Genomic DNA, 27,192 nt, shown 5'->3' with positions numbered 1-27,192 from the left:
GTCATGAAATATTACTCTTATTTTGATTTTCCCCCAGCCATTGAAAAGTGAGAAAATATTCTTAGCTCCGAGGCCATAAAAACAAAACAAACAAACCAGACGGCTGGCTGGATTTGGACGGTGGCCATAATACGTATGCTGCCCCCTGAGCTGTATGACAAGGGTCCACCAGGACTCTGTGCCAGGCAGCATTCTAGGAAGTGGGACCCATCAGCGAGAACAGAAGAAATCAGTCGCTGCCATTGGGATTTGGTAGCAGACAAGCGCGTTACAGCGGGTCTGTGAAGGTCCTAAGGCCAGTCGGCCTCGCTCAGTCACGGAAGTCAAGCCCCCACCCGCCGAGGCTGGAGAGGAAGGAACGGCCCAAGAGGGCGCAGCCCGGGAGGAGAGGGTCGTGGAGGCGTGCCGGGCGCTGGGCGGGAGCGGGCACAGCCTACTCACCTAATCGTTCAGACTTTGTAAAGTGCACGCTTGTCTCACGTTCGCACAACACAAGGTAAGTTCAGTGTGCACCATCTGTGCGGCCCGCACACAAGTCTGTATTCGGCAACTGCACATTACACGTCCAGAGGCGTACACACCCCGAAGCCCGCCCGCGTTCCCGCGCGCTCAGCACCTGCTGGCGCCGGGCCTTCCCCCGAGGGGCTGCTCAGGACGAGGTCGCCGGGGCGCCGGGCGCTGCACAGAGGGTCTTTCCCCGGCCCCCCGCAGGGCTTAAGTTTTAATCCCCGTGCTGCAGTGAGCGAGGCCGCGCATGGAAGCACCTTATCGTCTTAGAATTAAGGGCTTAGACGCACGGCGCACGAAGCCGCGGCAGCCCTCGCAGCACCATGCACGAAGGAGGACACTCGGCGCGGCTTCAAGGTAAGCCGGGCTCCCGGCGCGGCCGTCCCGCGACCGTGGGCCCCGCGGGAAGGTCGGCCCCGCGCCCGCCGCAGGTGTGTGTGTGTGTGTGTGTGGGGGGGGGGGGGGGTCCCCGCCCCGAGGCTCCGCGGCTCTGCTGCAGGACGGGCTGGGCGCCGGGCCACCGCGAGCGGGCCGCCGCCAACAGGCGACCCAGGAACGCGGCGCAGGCCGCCACACCCGCCACCGCCCGCAGACGTTGCAGCCGCCCACCCGCCAGCCGACCCGGGGGCGGGGCCGGGACGCCCAAACTGCGCCTGCGCCGTCGCCCAGTCGGGCCCGGGGACCGGGCCGGCGCGAGAGGACTGCGCCTGCGCCGTTGGCTCAGCCGGGCCCGGGCACAAGGCCGGCGTGCGGAATCGGCGCCTCAGAGGCCGGTCCGCAGCAGCCCGGGGGCGGGGCCGGCGCGCGGGGATTGCGCCTGCGTGGCAGGCCCGCTCCGGCCTGGGGGCGGGGCCGCGCCTGCGTGGTCGTTCCGGCCGGGCGCGGGGGCGGAGACCGCGCCTGCGTGGTCGGCTCGGGCTCGCCCCGACAGTCGCGCCTGGGTTCCCTGGTGCCGCCCGCCCGCCCGGCCCCGCCCCCGGCCCCGCCCCGCGCCGCGCGGGGCTCTGGGAGGGGCGCAGCGTCCGGCGGCGTCGCGGGCGGCGGGCGGGCGGCTGCGGCGGCGGCGGGAGGGGCCGGCGGGGGCAGACAAAGCCGCGGCTAATGAATGGGAGCGTCCGCCCGCGCCGGCCGTCGTCCGCAGCCGGGCGGGAGCCGCGCCGCCCCGAGCCCAGCGCCCGCGGTGAGTGCGCGGCGGGCGGCCGAAGCGGGCTGTGCCTCGGCCGCGAGCTCGCGCCCCGGGCCCGACCGTCCCGGTGCGCCGTCGGAGGTCGGGGTCCGGGACGGGGACGGGGGCAGGGGGCGAGGGTCGAAGTGGGGTCGGGGTCGGGCTGTGGGGCTGGGGGGCTGGGGGCGCCGCGACATTGTCTGCGCCGGGCCGGGGGCGGCTTTGGGGGCGCGGCCTGCGGTGGCCTGGACCCCGCCCGCGCCCCCGACTCGGCCGCGGTGCCCGGAGGGCTGGGGTCGACGCCGACCCCGCCCCCCGCCCCCGGGACCCCCGGCCCCGGCCCCGCGACCCCGGCCCGCGCCCTGAGCCCCCCGGCCCCCCGGCTGACAGCTGGCGTGTGGCGGGCCGCGCCGGTTGCGCCCGAGACGCGTCTTCCGGACGGCAGGATTTTGTTGACAAAACATCTCAAGTGGTAGAAAGTTGGTGCGGCCGGGACGGGGTGCGGAGCCCCGAGGTGCGGGGCCGGGGGCCGGGGGTCCTGGGCGCGCCTTCTCCCAGCGCTTGGCCCCCATCACCACAGCGAGTTGCCCTACAAATCGCATTTGGGGTTTTTTCTCGGTGTAGCTCGTCTTCAGGGGTATTTCCAGGAAGAGACGGCCCGTCGTCCTAGTGTCTTAGGAGGCGCATGCTTGCGGGGCCCTGGGTCGTCGTGCCTCTGGGCACCGCCGTTCAGATTTAATCAGTAAGGTAGGAATCGAATGGCAAAGCGTAATTTCACACGGGTTTCAATTGTGGTTGTTGGTCTGGACCCGGACCCGGGCATTTGTGTCTCTGTCCCGCAGCGCCTGCAGCGCGGGGCTCCCCCAGCCCAGCCCTGGCGACCCCCTGGCGCCCTCCGCGGGTTTGGGGTGACATTCGGGGACCCCGCGCGCCTCTCTGGAAGAGGTCTCCGCCAGGCATCAGTACCAGCTTCTGTTGGCATTCTTCTTTTTGTAAAAAAGGGAAGTTATTTGTTTTGAAGTCAACTCTGAGTAAATCGAGTGCATGGTTTAAAAAAAAAAAATGCTTTTCAGGCTTTAACGAGGCCAGTTCATTAGGGCAAGGGCATCCTGGTGACTTTTTATTAGAAATATTAGTGTTTGTTTTGTCTGTATTGTGGTGATAAAATTGGGAGGCTTGGAAGGAGTTAGTTGGAGTTTTTAAAAAAGTGCTTTGACTAAGTCAGATTTCACTTAGGAGTTAATTTTGGTCACTCAACAAAGTTTTCTTTTGAGAGGAAAGTGCTCACAGGAGCTGAACTCTATCTCCTTGGAGGGCTTCCTGTGGGGTGTTGGCGCCCATCCCTGTGCTCACCTCCCTGACCCTTGCTCGGGGCATATCTGCTTAATGTTTTCTCGCTGAAAGACCTAGCACGGGGTAAGAGAAATTCTGGGCGTCCTCAGAAGTTCCGTGGGACCCGGTCAGCCTCCTGTGTCAGAAGGGAGCTTGGACTCAGTCTACCTGACAGGTAGTCTCCTTGACAGCTACCCCTTCCTGATACCGTTCTGGCTATTCCTGGTATTTTGGGTGTGAAAACACTGTTCTCTAATGTCCCTACGTGCAAGTAAGGAGGTTGGCGCAAAACACAGGCTGCGAAAAGAACGTCCTAACAGCTCGGAGGGAGATTTAAAGTAAGTTATTGGAGCAGTTGATTGAATCCCATTCCGCTGCGGTGCAGCGGCACGCAGGGTTCACGGAGCAGAGGCAGCGCGAGGACCTGCCATCCAGACCCTGTCCCCACAGCGCAGAGTCTGGAGACTGAGCGGCAGGGGAGGCCTCTCTGCACCTCGTGTCGCGGCTTTCCTTGCCTGGCGCCAGCTCCTGTGGTCTCCAGACTGCGGTCTGACTCCCTCGCGGCGATGATCGCCTGGTGAGGGGAGGGAAGCAGGTGCGTGACGCCGGGCGTGGCGCGGACCTGGTGCGGGGGGCCTCGGACGGGTGGCGAGCGGCCCCTTGGACTCCTCCTCACCAGCATTCTCTGCACACGACACACCGTTTCGAGGCTGGACTGCCTTTCTTCTAATTACTGTTTGGTGTTGAAGACACTACTTGAATCTCAGGGCTTGAGAACAGAAGCAGTCGGAGTCCGTGGCTCTCACTTACCTTCTGTGTTTTACTGAATTTAGCTGCGCGGAAATGTCACAGTGCGCCGCCGGCCCCGACCGTCCTGCGGCCTCGGGGTCTGGACTCCACAGGGTTCCGGTCCTCTCCCCTTCCAGGGGCTCACCCTTGGTACAGCCCTGTCTTTCCTGCCTTTCTCCCTCACCCCACTTTCCATCGCCCGGATTTTTCTTCATTCTGAAATAGCTCACATCACTTCCTTGCCGGTTATTTGACAACGAGCTGTGGGTAGTTCAAATTCTGGAAGCGTTGCTGGGAGAAAAATAAAGCCTTTCCTTCTCGTGCTCCGTGTTTCTGAGGCAGGGGTTCCTGAGAGGGACAGGTGCTTGACTGTGAGGTATGCTGGCCTCTCACGCGGTACCTAGCAGGGTTCTACCTGCGGGGGGCAGTAGTGGTTTTGAAGAGGAGGCCTGAGCGGTGACGCTGGGCATAGACTTACACCAGAGAAGAAGGCCCGGCCAAGAAAATACAGGCAGGTGCAGGCAGAGGTGAGGGCAGTTTCTGCTTGAGAAGTACGTTCCGGGAAGACCCCTTCTTGGACGGAGTCCGAGCCCAGGGGTCTGGGGGCTACAGACGGAGACCCCAAGGAAGAAGGGGCAGTGTGGCGGAGAGGCTGACCCGTCTGCTTGAGCCCAAGTCCCGCGGGTCCCGCCCGGTGTGCGGCAGGCCGCGCCCCTCGTGGGCACCTGCCGTGTGAAGGCCTGTCCGCAGCCGCACCCGGCCCTTCCCCAGCGGTCCGAGTGCCCTGGAAACCGCTGCTCCTGGGCTGGGGAGCAGGGTGAGGGGGCTGTGCCCTGCTGGCCCACCCGAGTGCCCTCCGTGCGATGGCTCTTCCGTCTGGGTGGCCCCGCACGTGCTCTGTCCTGCTTCAGCGCCCCCACAGAGGTGAAGCGTGAGGGGCTGCGTTTTATCCACAGCCGCCGCAAACTGACCGTCCCCTCAGGGTCTGCTCGCTTGCTCTCCACTCGCGGGAGCGGCGTCGGGAGCAGGGAGCTCTTCCCGGACGCCTCCGGTCTCCCTGTCACAGAGGCCGTGTTCCACATCCTGTAGGTAAAAGGACGCTTTCGGGACTCTTAGCAGCTTCCAGCCACAGAAGCAGCTTCAGCCTAGCCCTCGCGGGACCGCCCTGGACCCCACGGGAAGGGGGAGGCAGCGAGCGAGGGTGCTGGTGTCGGGTAAAGGGGACCCACGAGACGAGTGAGCGGAACCGACCAAGGAGCCCTGGTCTGCCGCCCAGAACGTTTCAGGGACAGCACGGGGACCGGCTGACCTTAGCACAGTCTGTTTGCCTGCTTTGGAATGTGCTTTGTTTCCAAGGTAGCCTTATCGCCGTGTCTGACCGCGTCTCACGGGAAGGGCTCTGGTTCTGGGTTTCTGAGGTTAACCCTTAGCAGCTGTCTGTGCTCTCGGATCTGTCCCCCAGATCCGTGGAGCTGGTACTGGATGATCCTTTTCCTTTGTGTGAGCGCAGCGGCCCTGGTGGAACTTCCGGCTTCGAGGCGCGTGGTGCTGTGTCCAGCCCTAGAACGTGTCGGTTACAGTTACTCCCGCTCGGGGTGTGTAAAGTGACTCGCCCACGTACACCTGGTCCCGGTTTATGACCTTGTGGGAAGACGGTCGTGTCCAGGTGTGAACCGGGCGGGCTGTCGCTGTGGCTCATTGATTCCCTGGGCGCTGGACGGCTCACGGAGGGCTGGATGCAAATACGCTTCAGTGTTTTCAAGGTTACGTGTGGAGTTTCTGACAGCGTTTGGCGGCGTGTCGCCATCACCGCCACCTTCGGCCCGTCTGGCGCTGGCCGCACTTCTGCAAAGGCAATTGCGTGTTTTCCAGCGCTTCACCCCTAAATGCCCTTTTCTCCCAAGAAGAGGCAAAAGGAGACTCTTCTGTGTGACCAGCGGCACCATCGCTGATCACGTCTAGAACGCGGAACAGTGGTCTCTTCGCACCCGTGGGCCGGCCACTCTGAAACCAGTAGCTGATTTCTCCAAACCAGAGTCTACTCTGTGTCATTGCATTGGCTGTCATATCTCTTTAGTGTCTGTTCTTCTGGAATAATACCCCCCACACCCCAGTTGTTTTCCGTGACATTGACTCTTTGAAGAGGCTAGGACGGTCGTCTTGTGAGTGCCTCGTGTTCGGGATCTGTTTTGCACTGTGTCATTTAACTTGGCTCCCCGTGTGCTGTGATCTGGCGGGAAGAGGGTGGGAGTCAGGCGGCACATTCTCCCAAGGGGGATGCCGCCTGCCGCGCCGTTCTCGGTGGCCGTCCTGCCACCGAGGCCGGCTTCCTTATGTTGTGTATTTTATCCGTGTCCCTCTCACCCGGGCATCCTGGGAAGAGGGGACAGACGCCGGGCCCTCTCCCTTTATCACCACTCGTCAGGGGGGCAGACGGTCATACCTTCACCGTGGCAAACGCTTTTGTTTTTCCTTTTTCTATTTTGAGTAGCAGTGCAGACTGATGGATTTTTATTTACTCATTGCATTAGAATCTATTAACGTCTTCTGTGTTTCGGCGTTCACGCGGTGATAGCTGAGCAGCTGTGAGCCCCCGCGATGTGGCCCCTGCCCCTCACTCGGCATCTTTGTGAGAGCACCTCTCTGGCCCTTTCCTTCCCTCTCCCGACCTGCCATCAGGCACTGCTCCAAAGTGCTTTGCTCCCTGTTAGTGCAGAAAAGTGTTTAGAAGCCGAGACCTGGGTGTTGGATGTGTTCACTGTGTTTGTGCGTGATTGCTGCTCTAAGCACCTGTCTCGTGGACAGAACTATGAAACATTTTTTTAAAACATTGTAAGATCATCCTGAGTTTTTCAGTACAGATTTGAAATTATTTTAAAGTTTTACTTAATTTCTTTGATTTATATACATACATTTTTTAAATTAGAGCGTGCGTGCACAGGCTTGTGGGGTGGGGAGGGGCAGATGGAGAGAGAGAGAGAGAGAATGAGAATCCCAAGCAGACTCCATGCGCAGCCTGGGGCCCAGTGCGAGGCTCAGTCCCACAACCTGGGATCATGACCTGAGGCGAAATTAAGAGTTGGACACTCAACCGACTGAGCTACCCAGGCGCCCCAAAAATCTTGATTCTTAATATCATTGGCATAATTACTTGTTTTATGGACAAGTATACATAAAATAGGGTGTGATGTTACAATACTGGGTTACTACTAACGACACTACTTAGCCGAGTTTAAGGTGCTTTCGCGTTTGTTTGTTTTTAAGATTTTATTTTTAAGTAATCTCTATACCCAATGTGGGGCTCGAACTCACAACCCTGAGATCAAGAGTCCTGTGTTCTTCCAGCTGAGCCAGCCAGGCCCCCATAAGGTGCTTTTGTTTTTGAGGGTTTTCCTTTTGTTCTTAGTACGTATTAGTAATAAAACAGTGCGTTTTAAAACAAGCCTCTTGATGGATATTCTTTTGTCTGTCATTATGTTGCTCGTTTGATACAAAAAATTCGGTTTGTTTGTTTCAGATGAGGAAGTTTTAGATTTTATTTTTTTTTTATTTTTTATTTTTTTTTTTATTTATTTATTTTTTTTTTAAATTTTTTTTCAACGTTTATTTTTGGGACAGAGAGAGACAGAGCATGAACGGGGGAGGGACAGAGAGAGAGGGAGACACAGAATCTGAAACAGGCTCCAGGCTCTGAGCCATCAGCCCCAGAGCCTGACGCGGGGCTCGAACTCACGGACCGTGAGATCGTGACCTGGCTGAAGTCGGACGCTTAACCGACTGCGCCACCCAGGCGCCCCTAGATTTTATTTTTACGTTCAAAATAATTACCCGGCTCAAAAGTCAAAATCCTATGGAAGACGTCAGAAATTCCACCCCGTCCCTGTTTCCTCTACTGTTTACAGGCGGTCATCTTTGTGTCTGCTTTGTCCCGCAAAGCCAAGTATTTACACGTCTGTGTGTAGCTCCCGGCTGGTCTTTCATAAAAGGTAGCAGGTACTCTTACACTGCGTGTGTGCCTCACTGTTCTGTTCAGCACCTATGAATGTGTCCGTCCTTCCCGACGAGTGTTGGAGTGGTGGTCCGGCCTCGGTAGGACGCTGCAGTCACCAGCCTTGGCAGGTGTTATTTTATATTGCATGAGGGCTGTCTTTGGGGTCTGGTCCTCGCGGTGGGATTGCTGCGTCCAAGGATGTCACTGTAGCAGGGGTTCCCAGATTCCCCTCCGAGCGTGTGGTCCCCTGAAGGCTTGTCACGGCCTCGCAGACGGAGGGTGTGTCCGGCACCCAGTCTTTGCCGGCCCGACCCGGTGAGACCTGGTATCTCGGAGTGGTGTTCGTTTAATATGCTTCGATGTGGCTGTGAGAAATGAAAAATACTAAAATGGCTGTTTGGCGCCCAGAGTGTCTGAGATCAGTAAACAGACGGCTGTGTTAGCAAGCGGCCCGGGGTGACAGCCGGGCAGCTCTGCCCCCCGGACGCTGACTCTGCTCTGTACTTCAGCGCCGTGGAGTTGGAAGGTGGTTTCTTTTGTCCCGTTGGTAAAAGAACAGCAACCTCTCTGAGTCCGAGCACGTCCATACGTCTTACTTTGTCTAGCCTATGGAAAGGAACCTCTGAAGCTACCGTTTACTTTTTGGTATTTTTGTCTTTGAAGCTAAGAAACGTACCGTAAGTTGAAGGAACTTTGGTTTTGGGGTGCCTTCTTTCTGTCTCCCCCCGCCCTTCCATTGCTCTGGAAGTTGAGATTGCTGTCGCACCTTCCAAGGGGGCCATCGCTTCCTTAATCGCTCAATGTTCAGTCAGCATCAGGGAGCCCCAGGGGCTGCAGAGACCTGGGACGGCCTCCTATCTCGGGGGCCCGGGGGCCCTGGGCTGCAAGCAGCGGCAGCCAGCCGTGGACAGGATGATGAAGTTTGTTCTAGAAGGATTCTGGGTTTGACACGTTGTCATTGGTCACCCTGTTTCTGTTTGCTGGAGAGTAGGGTCAGAACCATCCAGAGAAATCCTCTCCAGGGGTAGGTGGCAAAAACCTACTGGTCCTTTTTATCTATGCAGACTGATCAAAACTGCCACAGTAGCATAATCCTTTTGTGGTTTGAAAACCAAAGATAACACGCTTCTTTTTTTCCCCTTTAATTTGTACCAAAATAGTAGGAAAAGCTGATTTTCTTTAGTAGTAAGCTGCTAGATCAGATGACAGTGGTTTTCTTAAATTAGCAATATCATTGCTACTTATGATTATGAAATAATATGCACAAAATTAGTCAAGCAACAGAGGACTGTATAAAATAGAAAGTGAAAGCCTTTCACGATGACTGCAGTTAAGTTGCGCATCCCCTTGTAGACGTGTGTCTGTGTGGGCGGCCACCTGCACCGGGCACGGTCCTGGCCGACCTCCCGTGCGCCAGGAAGGCAGCCGTGGTGGGCACTGGGGGGCAGCTGCCGGGGCTGTGTGGGTGATTTCCAGAGTGTAAGTCTTGTGTCGTGAAGCATGAGACACGCGGACAAGTGCTCATCTCTGTGAATCGTCACCAGCTCGAGAGATTGACGCCACCCCCGTGCTCCCCAGTCCCAAAGTCCCTTGTTTTCCGGGTCTGTGCCACTGTCGTTCATATACGGGGGTCATGCAGTGCGTGTTCTGCTCACTGTCGTGGTTGCTGGATATTATGACAGTTTCTTCGTTGTCGTGGCTGTGGGCTATCCCACGCACGGACCTATCACGACATGTTATCTGCGGTCGGGAGCCACTTACACCTCTGTGATTACTGCCACGAACGTTTTTGGATTTGTCCTTTGTTGCAGGTCTCCAGGCATCTTGTGGGCGTGACCCTGTGACTGGTCACACGATAGCGTGGGGGGCTGCAGTGTGTTCCAGGGTGGCTGGGCTTGCGTGTCCTAGTCCGGCCCCTGGCACTGTCGGCTCAGTGTGTGTGTGTGTGTGTGTGGCCGCTTTACAGGGTGTATGGTGTTCTGGATTTCATTTGTATTTCCTTGATTTTTAAGTTTCTTAATTTTAATGTGGCCTGGTTTGTCCATCTTCCCTTGGTAGTTCTGTTTTGCTCTAAGTCAAGGTCGTAAGAATGTTTTTCCATCTTACGTTCTTTATTGTTTTGCCTTTAGCGTGACCGTCGATTTGGGGGATGGCGTGAACTAGGGTCAGGTGTCATTTTTTCCACACGGACATCTAATTGTCGTGGCCCCATGTATTTAAAAGGTCCTCCTTGCTCGCTGCTCTCCAGCGTCTCCAGCGTCAAAAGTCTGCTGTGTGCAGACCTTGTGCGTGGGCCTGTCCCCGGGCTCTCCAGTCTCTGCCAGTCTGTTGGCCCCTGGAACCAACACCACAGCACCCTCATCAACATGGTTTCATACGGTTTGGGTTTTTAAACCTTTTTAAAGTATAGCGCAGACGCAGAGACCAGGAAGTAAGCGTGTGGTTTGATGGGTTGTTATAAGGTGGACACTTTTGTGACCATCACTTGGGTCAAGAAACGGACTTCTGCTGGCTCCCCAGACCCCTCATCCGTGTCTCCTCCACCGCCCCCCGCCGTCCTGACTGAAGTAACTGCCAGCCTGGCTTTTATGGCAAGTCCGTCCTTGCTTTTCTTCGTAGTTTTGTGACCGAATCCCGTACCTCCAAGTCCTAGTTAAGTTCTGCCTGTTGACTTAGATGGCATTTCAGTATTATCTGTAGCTCGCCCCCCACCTCCCGTGGAAGTTTTTTGTGGTTGGGCTTGTGGTTCTCACAGTCTGGATTTCGCTGATGGCGGTCCTCCCGTGTAGTGTCATCTCTCCCTGGTTTCCTGGAAAGGGGTAGTTGGATATAGAGGTTTGATCAGATTCGGGTTTGACTCGGCAAGGCTCCTTCACAGGGGTGTTGTGGTCCATCAGGAGACACCTAACGTGCAGTGTCTTTCTTTTTCGATGTTGGCAGCCAACGACGCACGGACGACATGCGTTAATTCCAGGCAAGTGACAAAACGGTGATGCTCCTGCTGTTACTGCAGCTGCGTGTATGAGCTGGACTTCCAGTAAGAGAACCCTGTCACCGTCGTTTGGTTATCTAGGGCTCGGGTTCGCATAGGACACCCGAGATAAATGCTTGGCTCTTCTCTCTGCCAGGTTTCAAAATAATCCATCTTCTATCTTCCTCCAAAGGTGACCAGTTGAAGATTTTATTGTTGACGTATTTATTTTTTATTTTTGAGAGAGAGAGAGACAGAGCATGCAAATTGGGTAGGGAGAGAGAGAGAGAGAGAGAGAGAGAGAGAGAGAGAGAGAGAATCCCAAGCAGGCTCTGCGCTGTCATCACAGAGCCCGATGGGGGGCTTGAACTCATAAACCATGAGATCATGACCTGAGCTGAAGTCAGATGCTTAACTGACTGAGCCACCCAGGCGTCCCATGAACTCAGATTTAAGCATACTAAATGCGTTTTAAAGATTTTATTTTTGGGGCGCCTGGGTGGCTCAGTCGGTTAAGCGTCCGACTTCAGCTCAGGTCACAATCTCGTGGTCCGTGAGTTCGAGCCCCGCATTGGGCTCTGGGCTGATGGCTCAGAGCCTGGAGCCTCCTTCCGATTCTGTGTCTCCCTCTCTCTCTGCCCCTCCCCCATTCATGCTCTGTCTCTCTCTGTCTTAAAAATAAATAAACGTTAATAAATAAATAAATGAATAAATGAATAAATAAATAAATAAATAAAAATAAAGATTTTATTTTTAAGTAATCTCTACACCCAACATGGGGCTTGAACCCAGGTGCCCCAATAACAGTTTTTACGTGTCCTTTGCAATTGAAAGTCAGTTTGACTGGGGCACCTGGGTGGCTCAGTCGGTTGAGCGTCCGACTTCGGCTCAGGTCATGATCTCACGGTTCATGAGTTTGAGCCCCACGTTGGGCTCTGTGCTGACAGCTCGGAGCCTGGAGCCTGCTTCGGATTCTGTGTCTCCCTCTCTCTCTGCCCCTCCCCCCCCCACACACATTCTCTCTCTCTCTCTCTCTCAAAAATAAATATAAACATTAAAAGATTTTTTTAAAAAGTCAGTTTGACTGGATATAAAGTCCTCGGCTCACATTTTCTTCCTTTGAATATCTTAAATATGTTACTCTCTTCTAGCATAAAACATTGTTGTCAAATGCATGATAATTTTACTTTCTTTCCAATATAAGTGACTCTGTTTTTGGCCAGAATGGCATTCTCTTTTAGTGTTAATTGTTGGGCATGGATTCTCATCCACACGGCTTGCTCTGTCAATATGTAGGTTCACAAGTTTTACTTCAGGAAAGGTTTTTAAGTTTTCAGTGTTCTGTTCCCTTGCTTTGTCCCCTCCGACTTTGCGGGGAGGAGAGGGGCTCTCATTACGTGTGTGTTGTTGGATCTTCTCATCAGCCTTTCAGTCCATTTCTCTAGTCTTTTTTAGCCCTTCTTTTTTTTTCTGTTAAAAAAAAAATTATTTTTCTTTGCTGTTTGTCTTAAGTGATCATTTGTGGAGTTTACTTGTTCTGATGGTGCTTCTAGCTTAGTTTTTATTCTTTTTTTCTTTTTAATGTTTGTTTGTTTATTTTTGAGAGAGAAAGTATATAGGCAAGTGGGGAGGAGCAGAGAGAGAGAGGGAGAGGGAATCCCAAGCAGGTTCCATGCTGTCAGCATAGCTCGAACCCACGAGCCGTGGGATCGTGACCTGAGCTGGAGTCAAGAGTGGGACACTCAACCGACTGAGCTACCCAGGCGCCCTGTAATATTTTCTTAGGATCCATAATCTCATCTCTGTATTCTCCTATCCTGACTTAGGTGGTTCATTGTTTTATTTTTAAATATCTTTAGTTTCTTTTGAAATACATTACAGTTTTCATATAGTTTGATTTGAGGTTATGTTTTTCTGATGTGCTTTCATTATCTGTAGAGATGCTTTCTGCCTTTTTTTTTTTTTTTTTTTTTTTTTTTTTTTTTTCCCCAGAGAGGAAGAGAGAGAATGAGCAGGGAAGGGGCAGAGAGGAAGAGATTCCCAGGCAGGCTCCGTGCTGTCAGCATGGAGCCGGACATGGAGCTTGATCTCATGACCCTGGGATCATGACCTGAGCTGAAATCAAGAGTCAGAGGTGAACCACCTGAGCCTCCTAGGGGATGCTTTCTGCTCTTTGTTATTTTTTCTCTCATCCTTTTGTGAGATTTGGCCATAATTTTCTCTGTCGCTTATCGTATAAGTTTTCTGGTGCTGCTTTAACAAACTATCACAAACTTGGCTGAAATCAGTTTGGAGGTCACATCTGAGACGGGTGTCACTGGGCTTGAAATCAAGGTGTTGTCGGCAAGCTGCCTTTCTTTCTGGAGGTGCTAGTGGTGAGTCTGTTTCCTCACCTTTTACACTGTCTGGAGGACGCCCATATTCCGCGGCCGATGGGCACCCGTCATCAGAGGCAACAGGGCCACGTCACGCGGCCCTCCTTCTGAAGGTGTCACTCCCTGTCTCTCTCCTGCCCCTTTCGCTGTAAAGACCCTTGCGATCACACTGGGTCCATCCACACAATCCAGGATGATCTTACTGAACTCCACGTGCAGCCTGGTTAAGAATTCCTCCTTGCCGTGTAACTCCGCATACCCTGTCATTCTGTCTGCCACGTTTATTTTTATATAATACTAGCTTTTCTGAAATGTAAGGAGATACGACTCACATAACGTTTTCTAGCTTCCTGGTGCCCCCTCCTCTGCAGTCCTGTTGTACTGTGGGAAAAAACGTGGGGCTTCCTTTGTGTATGTAGTGAGCTGTTCTTTCTTGCTGTTTTTGCCTGACTTTGATATGGAGGTGGTGCGGCCTCTTTCTGCTCATTCTACTGCAAAGTCTTCCATCCTCTTCTGTTTTCAAAGAATTCATGGAGTGTCGGTAGTGTTTTTTCTGTAAGTGTTTGATAAAATTCACCAGTAAAGCTATTAATCGGGCCTACGATTTTCTTTATGGGAAGATTAAAAAAAAATTTTTTTTAATGTTTATTTATTTTTGAGAGAGAGAGTGTGAGCGGGAGAGGGACAGAGAGAGAGGGAGACACAGAATCGGAAGCAGGTTTCAGGCTCTGAGCTGTCCCCACAGAGCTCAACGCGAGGCTCGAACCCACGGACCGTGAGATCACGACCTGAGCTGCAGTCGGACACTTAACCGACTGAGCCACCCAGGCACCCCTCTTCTTTTCTAATACAGGTATTTAAAGCTATAAATTTCTCTCTGAGCCCTTCAACATCTAAATTTTGGTGTGTTACTTTCATTTGGATGAAAATACTTTCTAATTTCCCTTGTAATTTCTTTCTGACACTCGGATCATTTAGAAATGTGCTTTTATTTCCAAATATTTATTGATTTCTCAGATTCCCTTCTGTTATTGTTTTATAACCTAACCGCATTGTGGGTGACGGACACTTGTATAGTTTTAGCCCTTTGAAGTGTAACCCGTGTTTTCTGGCCACGTGGGCCATGTTGGGCAGGTGTGTCGAGGGCCATGCTCCCCTGCTGGCTTTCCACGTGGCTGTTCTCGCTGACTTGCCTTCAAGTGTGCTGGTTCCTCTAGTGAATGTGTCCATTGTCCTGCAGTTCAACATCCCGTAATTCCTGCTTAGTTCTCTTTTATGATTTTTCTCTGTATGTTGATGTTTATTTGATGAGATGTTATATGTTTTATACATCGTCTGTGTACATTGTTTCCTTTAATTCAGCTCACACATTTATAATGCCCAATTTAAGGTCTTTGTCTAGTAAGTCTAACATCTGGGTCCTCTCAGGGACAGTTTCTTTTGACTGTTTTCCTCTGTATATGGCCATGCTTTCCTGCTTCTTTGCATGTTTTGTAATACTTTTGATTTTGTTGAAGACGACATCAGATCCTCCTCCCTCTCGTGTTTGTTTTTGTGGCTGGAGTTTTGTTTTGTTTTAGTCTATTTCTTCCATGGCTTTCCCGAACTAATTCTAGAAAGTCTGTGTTCTTTGTAGCGTTTGGCCACTGCTGTCTCTGCTTAGTGAGCCTCGTGGTCAGTTGGTCTGAGACTTCCTCCCCCCGGCCCCTCACCCCTGGTCCGAGACCTCCTTAAACGCCTCGAATCGGTGTGTCTGCCGTCCCTGCCGGGGGCTGTGTGTGTGCGTCTGTCCCGGAGCACTCTGTCGTCACCTTCACCCTCTGCTTGCAGCCAGAGGGCAGGGGTTGGGGTGGCCGCTCACATCTTTCCAGGGCTCATGCACCGTTCTGCACATGCGTGTCCTCTGCATCCCTGGGAGTTGGCCGGAGTTTTTCAAAGCTCCCTGTAGACCTCTTGTTCCCCGGATCTTCCCTTTACACCTGTGACCAGGCGCTTGCTGGCCCCAGCTGGCCCTGCGGCCTTGGCAGCTGTTTTCAACAGACTCCCCGGGGAAAGGGTTTTTGTCACAAAGCGAGCTCTGAATCGGCTCACGTGACAGCCGTGCCCTGTGAATGGGGCTTTTCGAGGGACCCGTGACGGAGGTCAGGTAGCGGTCGAGCTGCCGAGTGGGACTCTGCAGGGCCGGTGCTTCCATGGCTCCCGCGGGGAAGGGGGATGGCAGTTGCGACGCCACAAGTTGTGTCCTGAGCCTCCGGTCACGCCCTGGAGCGCTGGCTGGTCTGACGCGGAGCCGCAGATTCCAGAGGCCCTCAGAGGCCCTCGTCCTGACGCTCTGGAGTAGCGGCTGGCTTTCGGAGGCCCCTTCTCGACCCTTTGCTGCTTTTCTCCCCAAGCTGCTCCGTTTAGTCTGTTCCCAGCAGTTTCACGCAGCTCTCTGCCCCGGAAGGAAGTTTCTGGCTGCTTGTTCCGCTCCAGCCTCTTTGGACCTCACCTCGGACCGCCGACACACATCAGCTTTATCGTGGGGCGGGAAACGCCGTCCTCCGGACGTCCAGTGAATACCTGCAGCTGCTTTGGGGTTGCCATCGTGTCAGACCCCGGGCGGCTCCGTCCCGTGCAGGGCTGCTACCTCGTACACGTAGGCCTTGGACACGTTTTTGGTTTGTTCTCTGTGCTTCTATTTTGGAGTGAAGGAAATTGCTTGTTGGTTTTGCCTCGTTGGTGATGTCCTCCTCGAGATCTTGGTTTTGCTGTTCTAGTTCTGTGCTGTGTTATCGACAGAAACAAGTGAACCTAATTGTGTTTCAAAGGAATAAAATAACTACGTTTAAGAGGGAAGACCGACCCAAGAAACTCTTGGACCCAGTGCTAAACCCACAAGCCCAGACACAAACGTTTATAAATCACCGTCTCGAGTTCAAACGCTTGTTTTTCCTCGGTGGTCCGCATTAGTATTCTGAAACTCCTTTCTGGATGTTGTAGGATTGAGCAAATGGGCAAATCTTTAAGGATAGCGGGAGCCAGAAAAAGAAGCCACAGATGCAGAAAGGGGGAGACTAAAAGGATCTGTGGTGTTGGGTTGAGGTGGGAGCTATCAGGGTGAACTACGGTTTTTATTCATGATGCACATGCGCATAGGTTTGTGGGTGTCTTGATGGCTTTAGTTAATTCCACTGATCAGTTTCGAGAAGCACGGGTCCCCAGGTGTGAGGGGCGTACCGAGCACCCGCCACTATTTTTATTATTCTTGTCATCGTCTCCGCGTCACTGAGCTTCCCTGTGGGGCTGCGTTATTCCCGCCTGAAGGAGCCCCGTCCGCCTTTCCTTCGGTACAGGCACATTTGGCGTTTGCCTTGTCTGACGGGGTTTCTATTTTAGATCAGTTTCTGCAGGAATATTTTTGCTGAGTGTTGAATTCTGGTTTGGCCTTTTTTCAGAACTTTGAAGGTACCATTCCTTTGTCTCCTGGTTCACATGGCTTCTCTTGAGAAGTCGGCAGTCCGTCTCATTGGGGTTTTTTTTCCTTCTTAAAATAATTGTCATGCAAGTGCGAGATTAGGACGCGCCGTCACCCAGCTGCAGCAGCTGCTCGCTCGTGGCCATTCGTTTCGCTGTATCCCCCCCTCAGTTATTTTGAAGCAAACACCAGAAACCCTATTTTACCTGGACGTGTTTCAGTAAGTGTCTTGAAAAGATAGCATTCTTTCAAAAGTGGGATCTGCAATACCTTTATCACAGCTTTAAAACTAATAGTAATCTCTATATCACATACCTGGTATCCAAATTTCCCACATTGTCTAAAAAATATTTTTATATAGATTTGCTAGTTCAGGTCAGGATTCAAGTGGAATTTGTTTGTTAAGGAAACTGGGTTGTTTCCTGAAGAATTTCCTGTCATCTGGGTTTTGCTGATTTCATCACTCTGGTATTTTTGTTTTGTTTTTTGAACTTTTTAAGTTTATTTATTTTGAGAGAGACAGAGACAGCATGAGTGGGGGAGGGTCAGAGAGAGAGGGACACACAGGGAGAGAGGGAGCCAAAGCAGGCTCCAGGCTCTGAGCCGTCGGCACAGAGCCCAACGCGGGGCTCGAACCCACGAGCCGTGAGATCTTGACCTGAGCCAAAGTCGGATGCTTAACCGACTGAGTCACCCAGGTGCCCCACAAATTTAATTTCTTAAAGGCTATTCGGGTCATCTCTCTATTGAGTTTCGGTAATGTGTCTTTCCAGGAGTTTGTCGGTTTCCTAGAAGTTGCCGATTTTGTGGTCATACAGTTGCTTGTGTATTCCCCTATCATCCTGACCATGTGCGAGGTCTAAGATGGCACCCCTCTTTCGTTCCTGGTGGTGGTGATGTCTGTCTTTGTCTGTGTAGAAGTTTGTCAATTGTATTGATTTTCCAAAGAACCAGTGTTTGGTTTCATTGATTTCATGTCTTTTCTCTATTGTTTTCTTCTCTCTCTGCTTCCTTTGGGATTAAATTTGTTTTACTGTCCTTGTGATTTTTGTCTTTGACCCTTGGCTTAATATAGAAGGGTTATTGATTTGAACATATTTTGGATTTTTCTAGATATCATTCTGTTGTTGGTTTCTCGTTCAGTCCCCCTCTTATCGGAGACCTTTCACATTTACGGAGGTTTGCTTTATTGTCCTGGAACAGTTGATCTTGATGAATGTTCTGTGTGTACCTGTAAATAACATGTGTTCTGTTTTTGTTGGTTGGACATTCAATAAATGTCACTCGGGGCATGTGATATAGTGTCCGTAAAACTTCTGTTATCTTTACTGACTGCTCGTTGAACTAACTGTTGCATTAGACGTGTTGAAATCTCTGTAATTGTGACTCACTCTAGTCTCCCTTTAGTTCTGTCCGGTGTGCACGTCTGATGAGCTGGCCCTCTGTCACTTTACGTAGCATCCCTGTTGTCCCTGGCACGTCCCTCTCAGTCTCCATTGGAGGCTAATGTGGCCACTGCAGCTTTCTGTGGATCAGTATCAGTGTGGCATGTCTTTTCCATCTTTGGCTCTTAACCTGTTTGTGTCTTTATGTTTAAAGTGTGTTTCTTGCTGGGGTGCCTAGGTGGCTCAGTCAGTTAAGCGTCCAACTTCAGCCTAGATCACGATCTCATGGTTCGAGCCCCGCATCAGGCTCTGTGCTGACAGCTCAGAGCCTGGAGCCTGCTTTGGATTCTGTGTCTCCCTCTCTCTCTGCCCCTCCCCTGCTCATGATCTGTCTCTCTCTCTCTCAAAAGTATAAACATTAAAAAAGAAAGAAAGTGTGTTTCTTGTAGGCAGAGTTAGTCTTGCTTTTTATTCAATCTGGCAACCCCTGCCTTTTATTTTATTTTATTTTTAATTTTTTTTAAATTTTTTTTAACGTTTATTTATTTTTGAGACAGAGACAGAGCATGAACAGGGGAGGGACAGAGAGAGAGGGAGACACAGAATCCGAAACAGGCTCCAGGCTCCGAGCCGTCAGCCCAGAGCCCGACGCGGGGCTCGAACTCACTGACCGTGAGATCATGACCTGAGCCGAAGTCAGACGCTTAACCGACTGAGCCGCCCAGGCGCCCCAAACCCCTGCCTTTTCGAAAGCATCTTTTTATCTGTGTGTCTAGGGAGGCTCTCCGGTTTCTCCTTTACTCTTACTCTGAGCTCACAGAATACTTCGCTTCTGGCCACCAAATGTGTAGGTGCTTTTCCCCGCAGTGACCTGTTCTCCAGCCCCCACGGGGTGTCCTACAGCTGAACCCCATTCTGACACCGTCTGCCTGGAGTCAGCGTCCCATCCCCCAGGGAGCGGCTCAGTCCCACAAGACTGCCCCCCTCTTCAGACGCCATTCCCAACTGGCAGGTTCCGGGTTGCCCACAACTTCTGTCCGACTCGGCTCCAGATGACATTCCCGTGAGCCCCTTCTGGGGTTTGATAACCTGCTCGAGCAGCTCACAGAACTCAGGGGAACGCTTGCGCCATTCGTCCGTCGATCATGTAGGGAAGGGTTAGACGAAGGATACAGACGAACAGCAGACGGAGAGGTGCAGGGTGTGTGCGGGGAGGGTCCCGTGCACAGGAGCTTCTGTCCTTGTGGACTTGGGGCGTGTCACCCTCCCGGCACACGGACGTGCTCACCAACCGACAAGTTCCCTGGAGCCCACACTTCGGGGATTTTTATGGAGGTTTTATCACATCGGCGTGATCAGTTATTAACTGGATCCCCCAGCCCGTCCCCCTCTCTGGAGAATGGGGAGCAGGGGTGAAAATCCCAGCTTCTAATCATGGCGTGGTCTTTCTGGTGACCAGTGCCCACCCGGGAGCCCACCCAGAGTCGCCTCATTAGAACAGAAGACACTCTGGGGCACCTGGGTAGCTGGGTCGGTTAAGCATCCAACTTCGGCCTAGGTCACGATCTCGCGATTCGTGAGTTTGAGCCCCGCATCAGGCTTGGTGCAGACAGCTCGGAACCTGGAGCCTGCTTTGGATCCTGTGTCTCCCTCGCTCTGTGCCCCTCCCCCACTCATGCTCTGCCTCTCAAAAATAAACAAACATTTAAAAGAATTAAAAATAAATAGACATTAAAAAAAGAAAAAAAACACCCAGCCTAGTAAAAGCTCAGGCAAATACTTCACAAAGACGCAAAGGGCAGAAAGCCACGTAAGAGACGCAGCCTTGTCAGGCTTTGAGGAACGTCACTTCGATTTCTGCGCATCTTTGTTAATACTTTTTCTTCATCTCTTTCTTTTTTTTTTTTTTTCCAACGTTTTTTATTTATTTTTGGGACAGAGAGAGACAGAGCATGAGCGGGGGAGGGGCAGAGAGAGAGGGAGACACAGAATCGGAAACAGGCTCCAGGCTCCGAGCCACGAGCCCAGAGCCCGACGCGGGGCTCGAACTCACGGACCGCGAGATCGTGACCTGGCTGAAGTCGGACGTTTAACCGACTGCGCCACCCAGGCGCCCCTCTTCATCTCTTTCTGACTATTATGTTTAAGTGCTAGCCCTCCTGGTGGGTACAAAGTGATCTCTCCCTGTGTGTTTGGTTTGTACTTCCGTAACGATTGATGGTGCGGAGCATCTTTGTGTATCTTCCTTGGAGAAAGTCTAGTCCAGCCCTCTGCCCATTTTTGAATTGGGTCCTTGTTGAGTTGTAGAAGTTCTTTGTTTCTCCTGGGTATTAAGTCCTTCTCAAATACATGATTTGCAAATATTTTCTCTCATTCTGCATTTTTTCACCCAATAATCTCATTTAATACACAAAGTTGTTTGATTTTTTTTTTTTAAGTTTATTTTGTGAGAGAGAGCGTGAGCAGGGGAAGAGCAGAGAGAGAGGGAGAGAGAGAGAATCCCAAGCAGGCTCTGCTCAGCATGGAGCCCGATGTGGGGCTCGATCCCATGACTTCGAGATCACGACCTGAGGTGATACAAGACTTGGATGCTCAACTGACTGAGCCACCCAGGTGCCCCTGATGCACAAATTTTAAATTTCTCAGTTGTTTTTCTTTTTGTTTCATCCTGTTTTATTTTTTTTTTAATTTTTTTTTAACATTTATTTATTTTTGAGACAGAGACAGAGCATGAACGGGGGGAGGGTCAGAGAGAGAGGGAGACACAGAATCAGAAGCAGGCTCCAGGTTCTGAGCTGTCAGCACAGAGCCCGACGCGGGGCTCGAACTCACGGACCGCGAGATCGTGACCTGAGCCGAAGTCGGACACTTAACCGACTGAGCCACCCAGGCGCCCCCATCCTGTTTTATTTTTATCACTGTGTCTTCATAATTATTGATCTTTTGTTGTGTTTAAATTGCTGTTAACCCCATCTGGTATATTTTTCATTTCAAATACTGTATTTTCGTCTCCAGAAATTTCATTTATAGTTTCCCCTTATCACATTTATCGTTTTGTTTACCTCAAATGATATATTCATAATACCTGTTTTAACGTTCTTCTAATTTTATCATCTATGTCATAGCTGGGTCTCTGTCTACTGATGGTTGTCTCCGGTTAGGGGTCATGTTCCGCTTTTTCGTGCATCTGGTAATTTTTGTTTGATGTCGGCCATTTTGAACAGTCATTTCCTTTATTGGGCGCGGGACGTCATACATTCCTTTCGGTGCCGCTGAGGCTTGTTTTGGGGTACGACTACGTTAGCTGCAGTGTGCCCCTCTTTGGCTTGTTGGGGCGGCCTTTCTTCTCAGCCTCCTGCTGGGTTTCTTGCTGTTTCCTCTTGGGAGCCCAGGCAGTCCTTCCATCAGCTTTTCCCACTGATCCTCCAAGAACGGTTTCCTTAAATTGATGCAGATCCATCAGCCTGGGACAAGGGAACCCTGTACGGATCTCCCGGGCTCTGTGTGCAGGTTCCAGCCTGACTACGCAGGGGGAGCACCAGGGCCGCGTCGGGTCCCGCTCCCTGCACGGTAGGCTGTGCTCAAGGCAGCGAGCTTGACCGTCGCTCTCCGCGTCCTGGATCGCCATCCGGTGCTTCCAATTTCCCTCTCGTCCCACGTCTGGAAAACAACGTTTTGGGTGTTTTATCTGGTGCGCTAGTTGTCGAATGTGAGCGGGTAAGCCCCCCTCCTTCGTGGCCAGAAGCAGAACTCCCTGTAGGTAGGTCCTCCAGTTCCATTCTTCTTCAAAATACATATAACCTGTAAAGTGTGTGTTAATCGGCTGTTTGTGTTACATTTATCATACACCACGTTCTTACAGTAAGGTGAGCTAGAGAAAGGAAAATGTTAAGAAAATCCTAAGGAAGAGAGGAAAATGTTAAGAAAATCCTAAGGAAGAGAAAATACACTTACAGCGCTGTACTGTGGTTACTGGGAAGCAAATCTGTGTATAAGGAGTCCTCAAACCCATGTTGTTCAGGGTCACTGTGTTTTTCTGGTCAACTGTAGGCTGTTTGTAGTTGTTTTGGGGGAGTCAGAAGTTACATGCAGATTTTCGACTGGGGCTCGGCCCCCCGCACCTGCCTGTGTTACACAAGAGTAAATTATTATTTTATTTATTCCTGGTTCTTTATATTTCCATGTAAATTGTCAGCTCTGCTTATCAGCTATGGCAAAAAAAGAAGAAATTGGGGGATTTTGATTGGAATTGTACTGAATTTATATGTCAGTTCAGGAGACACTGATGTCTTGCCAATATTGGATTTTCCACATTGTGAACTCTGTCGATTTAGTATTGTTTCACTGTTCAGCCTACAGCCTTACGCACATTTTCACGTTATCTGTACACATTTTATATTTTTGTATGTTAAATGTAGAATTTAAAAATTTTTTATCTTTCAATTATTTCTCTGTACAAAAACAATTGCTTTGTATCTCATAATTTTCTAAATGACTTATTATTTTTAGTAGATTCCTTATGATTTTACCCACACAAACATGTTTAATATGAATGAAGACAGTCTTACATCTACGTTTTCAGTTCGTACGTCTTTTGTTTCTTCTGTTTGACTCACCACCCTGGCTCCTGCTGCCAGTGTGGTGCCAACTGGACACAAGGAGAACAGACACCCTTGTCCTGTGCTGATCTTGGGGGGGTGGCGCTCCGCCTCTGTCAGTAGCATGCGTGATATTGGCTCTAGGCTGTTTTTGTATGTCCTTTATCAGGTTGATAAAGTTTTCTTTTGGTTTTCATTTGCTGAGAATTTTTATCATGAATGGGTGTTGAATTAAAAGAAGGTTTTTTTTAACATTTATTCACCTTTGAGAGACAGAGAGTGAACAGGGGAGGGGCAGACACACACACACACACACACACACACACACACACACACACAGAATCAGAAGTAGGCTCCAGGCTCCAAGCTGTCAGCACAGAGCCCGACGCGGGGCTTGAACCCACGAACCGTGAGACCATGATCTGAGCTGAAGTCAGACACTTAACCGACTGAACCACCCGGGCGCCCTTGGGTGTTGAATTATATCCAATGTTTTTTCTGCGTCTACTGAAATGATGGTATGGTTTTTGTTCATTTTCCTTACTGTGGTGAATTGTATTGACTTATTTTCAAATGTTAAATGAACTCTGTAGTCCTGGATTAGCCCTGTTTAGTCCTGGTGTGTTACACGTTTTTACTACTGAATCTGATTTGTTAAAATTTTAAAAGGAATTTTCATTTACTTTTAGGAGAGTTGTTGGTCTTTGATTTTAAAGTCTTTTTCTTTAAGGGGGCGCCTGGGTGGCTTTAGTCAGTTAAACATCCAGTTCGTGATCATCCACTCAGGTCATGATCTCAGGATTGGTGGGTTCAAGCCCCATGTCAGGCTCTGTGCTGACAGCATGGAGCCTGCTTGTGATTCTCTCCTGTCTCTCTCTCTCTCTCTCTCTCTCTCTCTCTCTCTCTCTGCCCCTCCCCTGCACTTATGCTCTCTCTCAAAAATAAACATTACAAAATATCTTTTTCATTATGGAAAATTCGAGCATACCCACAAGTAGAGAGAACCGTAAAGTGCCCCCAGTGACCGCCACCCTGCGCCTGCTCCATGATCGTCCATACGCGGTCAGTCTCGTTCCATCTGTAGCTTCTGCCTGCCCCCACCCCAAACTGGATTATTCTGAGGCAAAACCCCAGCAGCGTATCGCTTCATCTGTCAATACTTGAACATAAAAGACCAAACACCATTTTCACTCTCCACATAAATACTTTCTTAATAGATTCAGAGGCTCACTTAGTGTTCAGGTTTCTCCAGTTGTCTTCATAATTTTTTAGATTTATGTTTTTTGGATTCCAGCTAGTCTCACCGCATGACGTCTCTCTCCCCCCCTCTTTGTTCTTCGCTTTCATTAACGTGTCAGTTTGGATCAAGATTCAGATAATTGCTCCGCTCGGTCTGTGTGGTGTATTTTATGCTTGCATGTGTTTCCACATCTGTCCGTCGTTCTGGACACTGTCGGGAGCCCATCAGATGCCACCTCTCCGTCCCCGCCTGCTTCTCAACCGTGTGACTAGCCGGCGCGCCGTGTCTCCCGTCTGCTCCCGTGGCAGCGCTGCCTTCTTGGGAACGTCTTTGGATCCGTCTTCAGTTGATTATTTTTTCCTTCAGCTGCTTTTAATCACCCGTTCCCCTTTATTTTCATTCCGTAGTTACGCATTTATAATTTCTTTTTATTGAGATGTCATTCACACACCACGGGGTAAACCTTTCTGTGGTATATTGGTAAGGTTGCAACTGATCCCAGAATTTGTAATCGCCCCGAAGGAAGCCCCCAGCCCGTCAGCAGCATTGCCGTTGTGCTCCGCACCCCCTGGCCTCCTCTCCCCTCCTCTGTCTCTCTCTCAACATTTCGTATGAATTCGGGCACACGGCGTGCCGTCTTCTACGTCTGGTTCCTGTAGCCTCGAGGCTCGTCGAGGTTCGTCTGTGTCGTGGTGAGCACGGTCTTGCCATCGGAGGAATACGTCGCGTTTTTCATCTACTCATGGGTGTGTGTGGGGGGCGGGTCGCGTCCGCCTTTTGTCTGATGCCGTCCACGTACAGGTTTTTGAGTGAACACACATCTTCCCTTCTCGGTATTTACACAGAAGCGGGATTGCTGGGTCACGGGCGACTTTACGTTTGAGACGCTGCCGGGGTGGTTTTCGAAGAGGCCGCGCCGCCGTCATCCCCGCCGGTGGTGGATGAGTGTTTTTCCACATCTGTGTCCGTGCTTGTCACTGGCTGTCGTTTTGATTTCAGCCGTCCTGGTGGGTGTCTCATTGATGTTTTGATTTTATATATACTCGTAATTCTACTTCTTTTTTTTTTTTTTTTTTTTTTCAACGTTTATTTATTTTTGGGACAGAGAGAGACAGAGCATGAACGGGGGAGGGACAGAGAGAGAGGGAGACACAGAATCAGAAACAGGCTCCAGGCTCTGAGCCATCAGCCCAGAGCCTGACGCGGGGCTCGAACTCACGGACCGTGAGATCGTGACCTGGCTGAAGTCGGACGCTCAACCGACTGCGCCACCCAGGCGCCCCTCGTAATTCTACTTCTTAAAAAGTCTCCTCCAAATCTGGGTTTTCGTTTTTATAGCGTCATACTCTTTGCTCATTTTTCTTCGTTCTCTGTGTTTTCTGTGTAATTATACGTGTGAACCGTGTAATTACATGCAGTGTTCTGGAAATGCAGTTTGTGTAGTGATCTTGCACTCTTTGCCGGCTCCCGCCCCTGGTGGCCTGCTCCTGTGTGCTTACTGATACGGATTCACAAGCTTATTTTTTATTCTGACCACTTGGCCGAACTTTGTGGAGTTCGTTCTTTGGGATGCTTTCTGAAGAACCTGTGTTTGCTTCTGGTGAGAGTAGCCGTTTTGAAAAGCGTGCACAGTGCATCAGGGCGACCGTCCACCCTGCTCTGCCCGCCGGGCTCGCGTGAGCAGGTCTTGCGGCATCACCGTTGACTGTGCTTCCTTCTCTCAGAAGCGCGCTGGTCCGGAACGCCTTCTGGGCCGGCGTCGCCGCTGTGGCTCCTGCACTTGGCGATGGCTCGCCTGCTCAGTGTGGCCGCCAGTGGGCACTGCCCGTGGACAGCCTCGGTCTGCGCGGCAGGGCCCGGCTCAGCCCCCGCTCAGGCGTCCGTGTCTGTGTGCCCGGCCACACGTTGACGGGTGAGGTCGAGGGGCCGGGCAGCTGGCCGAGGCGGGGGCACGGGCAGGGGTACAGACCGGGTGGCTCTCGGCACTCACATCCCACCAGCACCACCGCCCGTGGCCAGAGGCCCCGGCAGGAGGGCCGTCCGCCCCTGCGGGGAGTGGCTGGCTGGCGCTGGCTCCGGCAGACCCGAGATGGCCAGCTGGCCCTGGCCGGGCCTGGGCCGGAGCCCCAGGGCCCGGGCTGTCCTGCAGCTGCTGTGACGAGGATGAAGTGTTCCTCACCATGTGTTGGGACGCAGGCCCCGCCGGCTGGCACCTCATCAGATGGTCGGCCCTGGGCACCCGTTGCCCTTTGGCGGCCTCATCCAGGCCGTGCTGGCCCCGGGTGGGCCAGGTGGGCCCGTGGTGGCCGAGGACGCTGTGTCTGCCCAGACGCTGGAGGCCACGGAGTAAGTCTGGGGCCAGACAGTAACCGCGTCCTCTCCCCGGGCCGCTCGGATGCTGAGGCAGCACCTGGGCCAGACCCCAGCCCAGCAGGCCCGGGCAGCCAGCAAGTGACCCCATGGGGCTGGCGCGCGAGCGCTGCTCTGGGCTTGGCACGGCCTCCCAGCCAGGCAGGGCCCCAGCGCCCCGGGCGGCTCGGGTTTGGCCGAGTGTCGCTGAGGGGGCCTGTCCTCCCTGACCCGGGGCCTCCGTGGCCACCCCGTGTGACACACACCCCTCTCTTCCCGCAGGTTGTTCGCTTCGCGCATACTCGATTTCTCCTTGTTGGTTTTTATTTGGGGGCTGGCTGAGCCAAAGCGTCAGAAATCAGCCTTTTGTCCTCCCGTGGGCCATTCTGGTTTTGATTTATGTATAGTTTTAAGTTTTTGTGCAGGTTGTATTTATAATAAACCCCTGGTTGTTGTAGCAAAAAAAGTAAGCTTCTCGTACTTTGCCAGGGTCCACTCTTCACTGGCAAGCGCGCTGGTGCTGGTATTTGTGCCCCCTCCCCTTCCTGCACTTTCCCATTAGCTGCTCCTTCCCCCACGTGAGCCCCACGTGAGCCCCACGTGTCCACTTTGTCCCCGTGTGCTGACCCCACCTCCTGTTCCCACCCATCCTGCCCACGCGCCTGCCTTCACGGTTGCAGACCGGCTCCTGACGTCTGCGCAGCGTTCGGGTTCCCAGGGGCCGATCCCACCCCCTGCCCGGTGCCCGGTGCCCAGCCCGGTGCCCGTGCGGCACCGTGGCACTCGGGGTGGATGCTGCTCGGCCCTCGTGGACTTGGCTCCCCTCTTAGATGCTGGGAGTCCCCGCTTTCTCTGTTCTGTTCGGTGTTGAGTCTGTGACCTGATGACCTGACAGGTTAGCTGGGTTCAGTCCCTGCTCTGCGTATTGGCTCTTACGGCAGGGCGGGAAGAGGGAGGGTCTCCGGCGGCTCCTTATACCGGGGACCCAGCGGCCTCTTACGCCATGTTAGCGTGTTTTCAGTCCTGCAACCCT

At 52.2% G+C, this 27,192-nt stretch overlaps 2 protein-coding genes across 4 annotated transcripts in view; both read left to right on the top strand.

Annotated features, from left to right (window-relative positions):
* Positions 1-27,192, top strand: part of ZBED4 (zinc finger BED-type containing 4) — a 45,487-nt gene that overhangs the window by 12,901 nt on the left and 5,394 nt on the right. The window contains exons 1-2 of one of the 3 annotated variants that reach the window (XM_058740969.1): positions 1,499-1,687; positions 10,725-10,821. The gene's annotated coding sequence lies outside the window, so the exon portion shown is untranslated. Of the gene's footprint in view, positions 1-1,498; positions 1,688-10,724; positions 10,822-27,192 lie in introns of those variants that run through there. The other 2 variants (XM_058740968.1, XM_058740967.1) reach the window with 2 other exon arrangements.
* LOC131483726 (collagen alpha-1(I) chain-like) lies at positions 831-26,160 on the top strand. The gene is made up of 8 exons (XM_058682084.1): positions 831-864; positions 1,007-2,085; positions 2,515-2,634; positions 4,499-4,878; positions 5,256-5,360; positions 25,535-25,722; positions 25,811-25,964; positions 26,007-26,160. The coding sequence occupies exons 1-8, from the start codon at positions 831-833 to the stop codon at positions 26,158-26,160; spliced, it is 2,214 nt and encodes a 737-aa protein (XP_058538067.1).

This window comes from Neofelis nebulosa, chromosome 8 (assembly GCF_028018385.1).
Source record: "Neofelis nebulosa isolate mNeoNeb1 chromosome 8, mNeoNeb1.pri, whole genome shotgun sequence".
NCBI lineage: Eukaryota > Metazoa > Chordata > Mammalia > Carnivora > Felidae > Neofelis > Neofelis nebulosa.
Note: the sequence above shows the minus strand (reverse complement) of the source record. Positions and strands in the feature narration are given on the sequence as shown.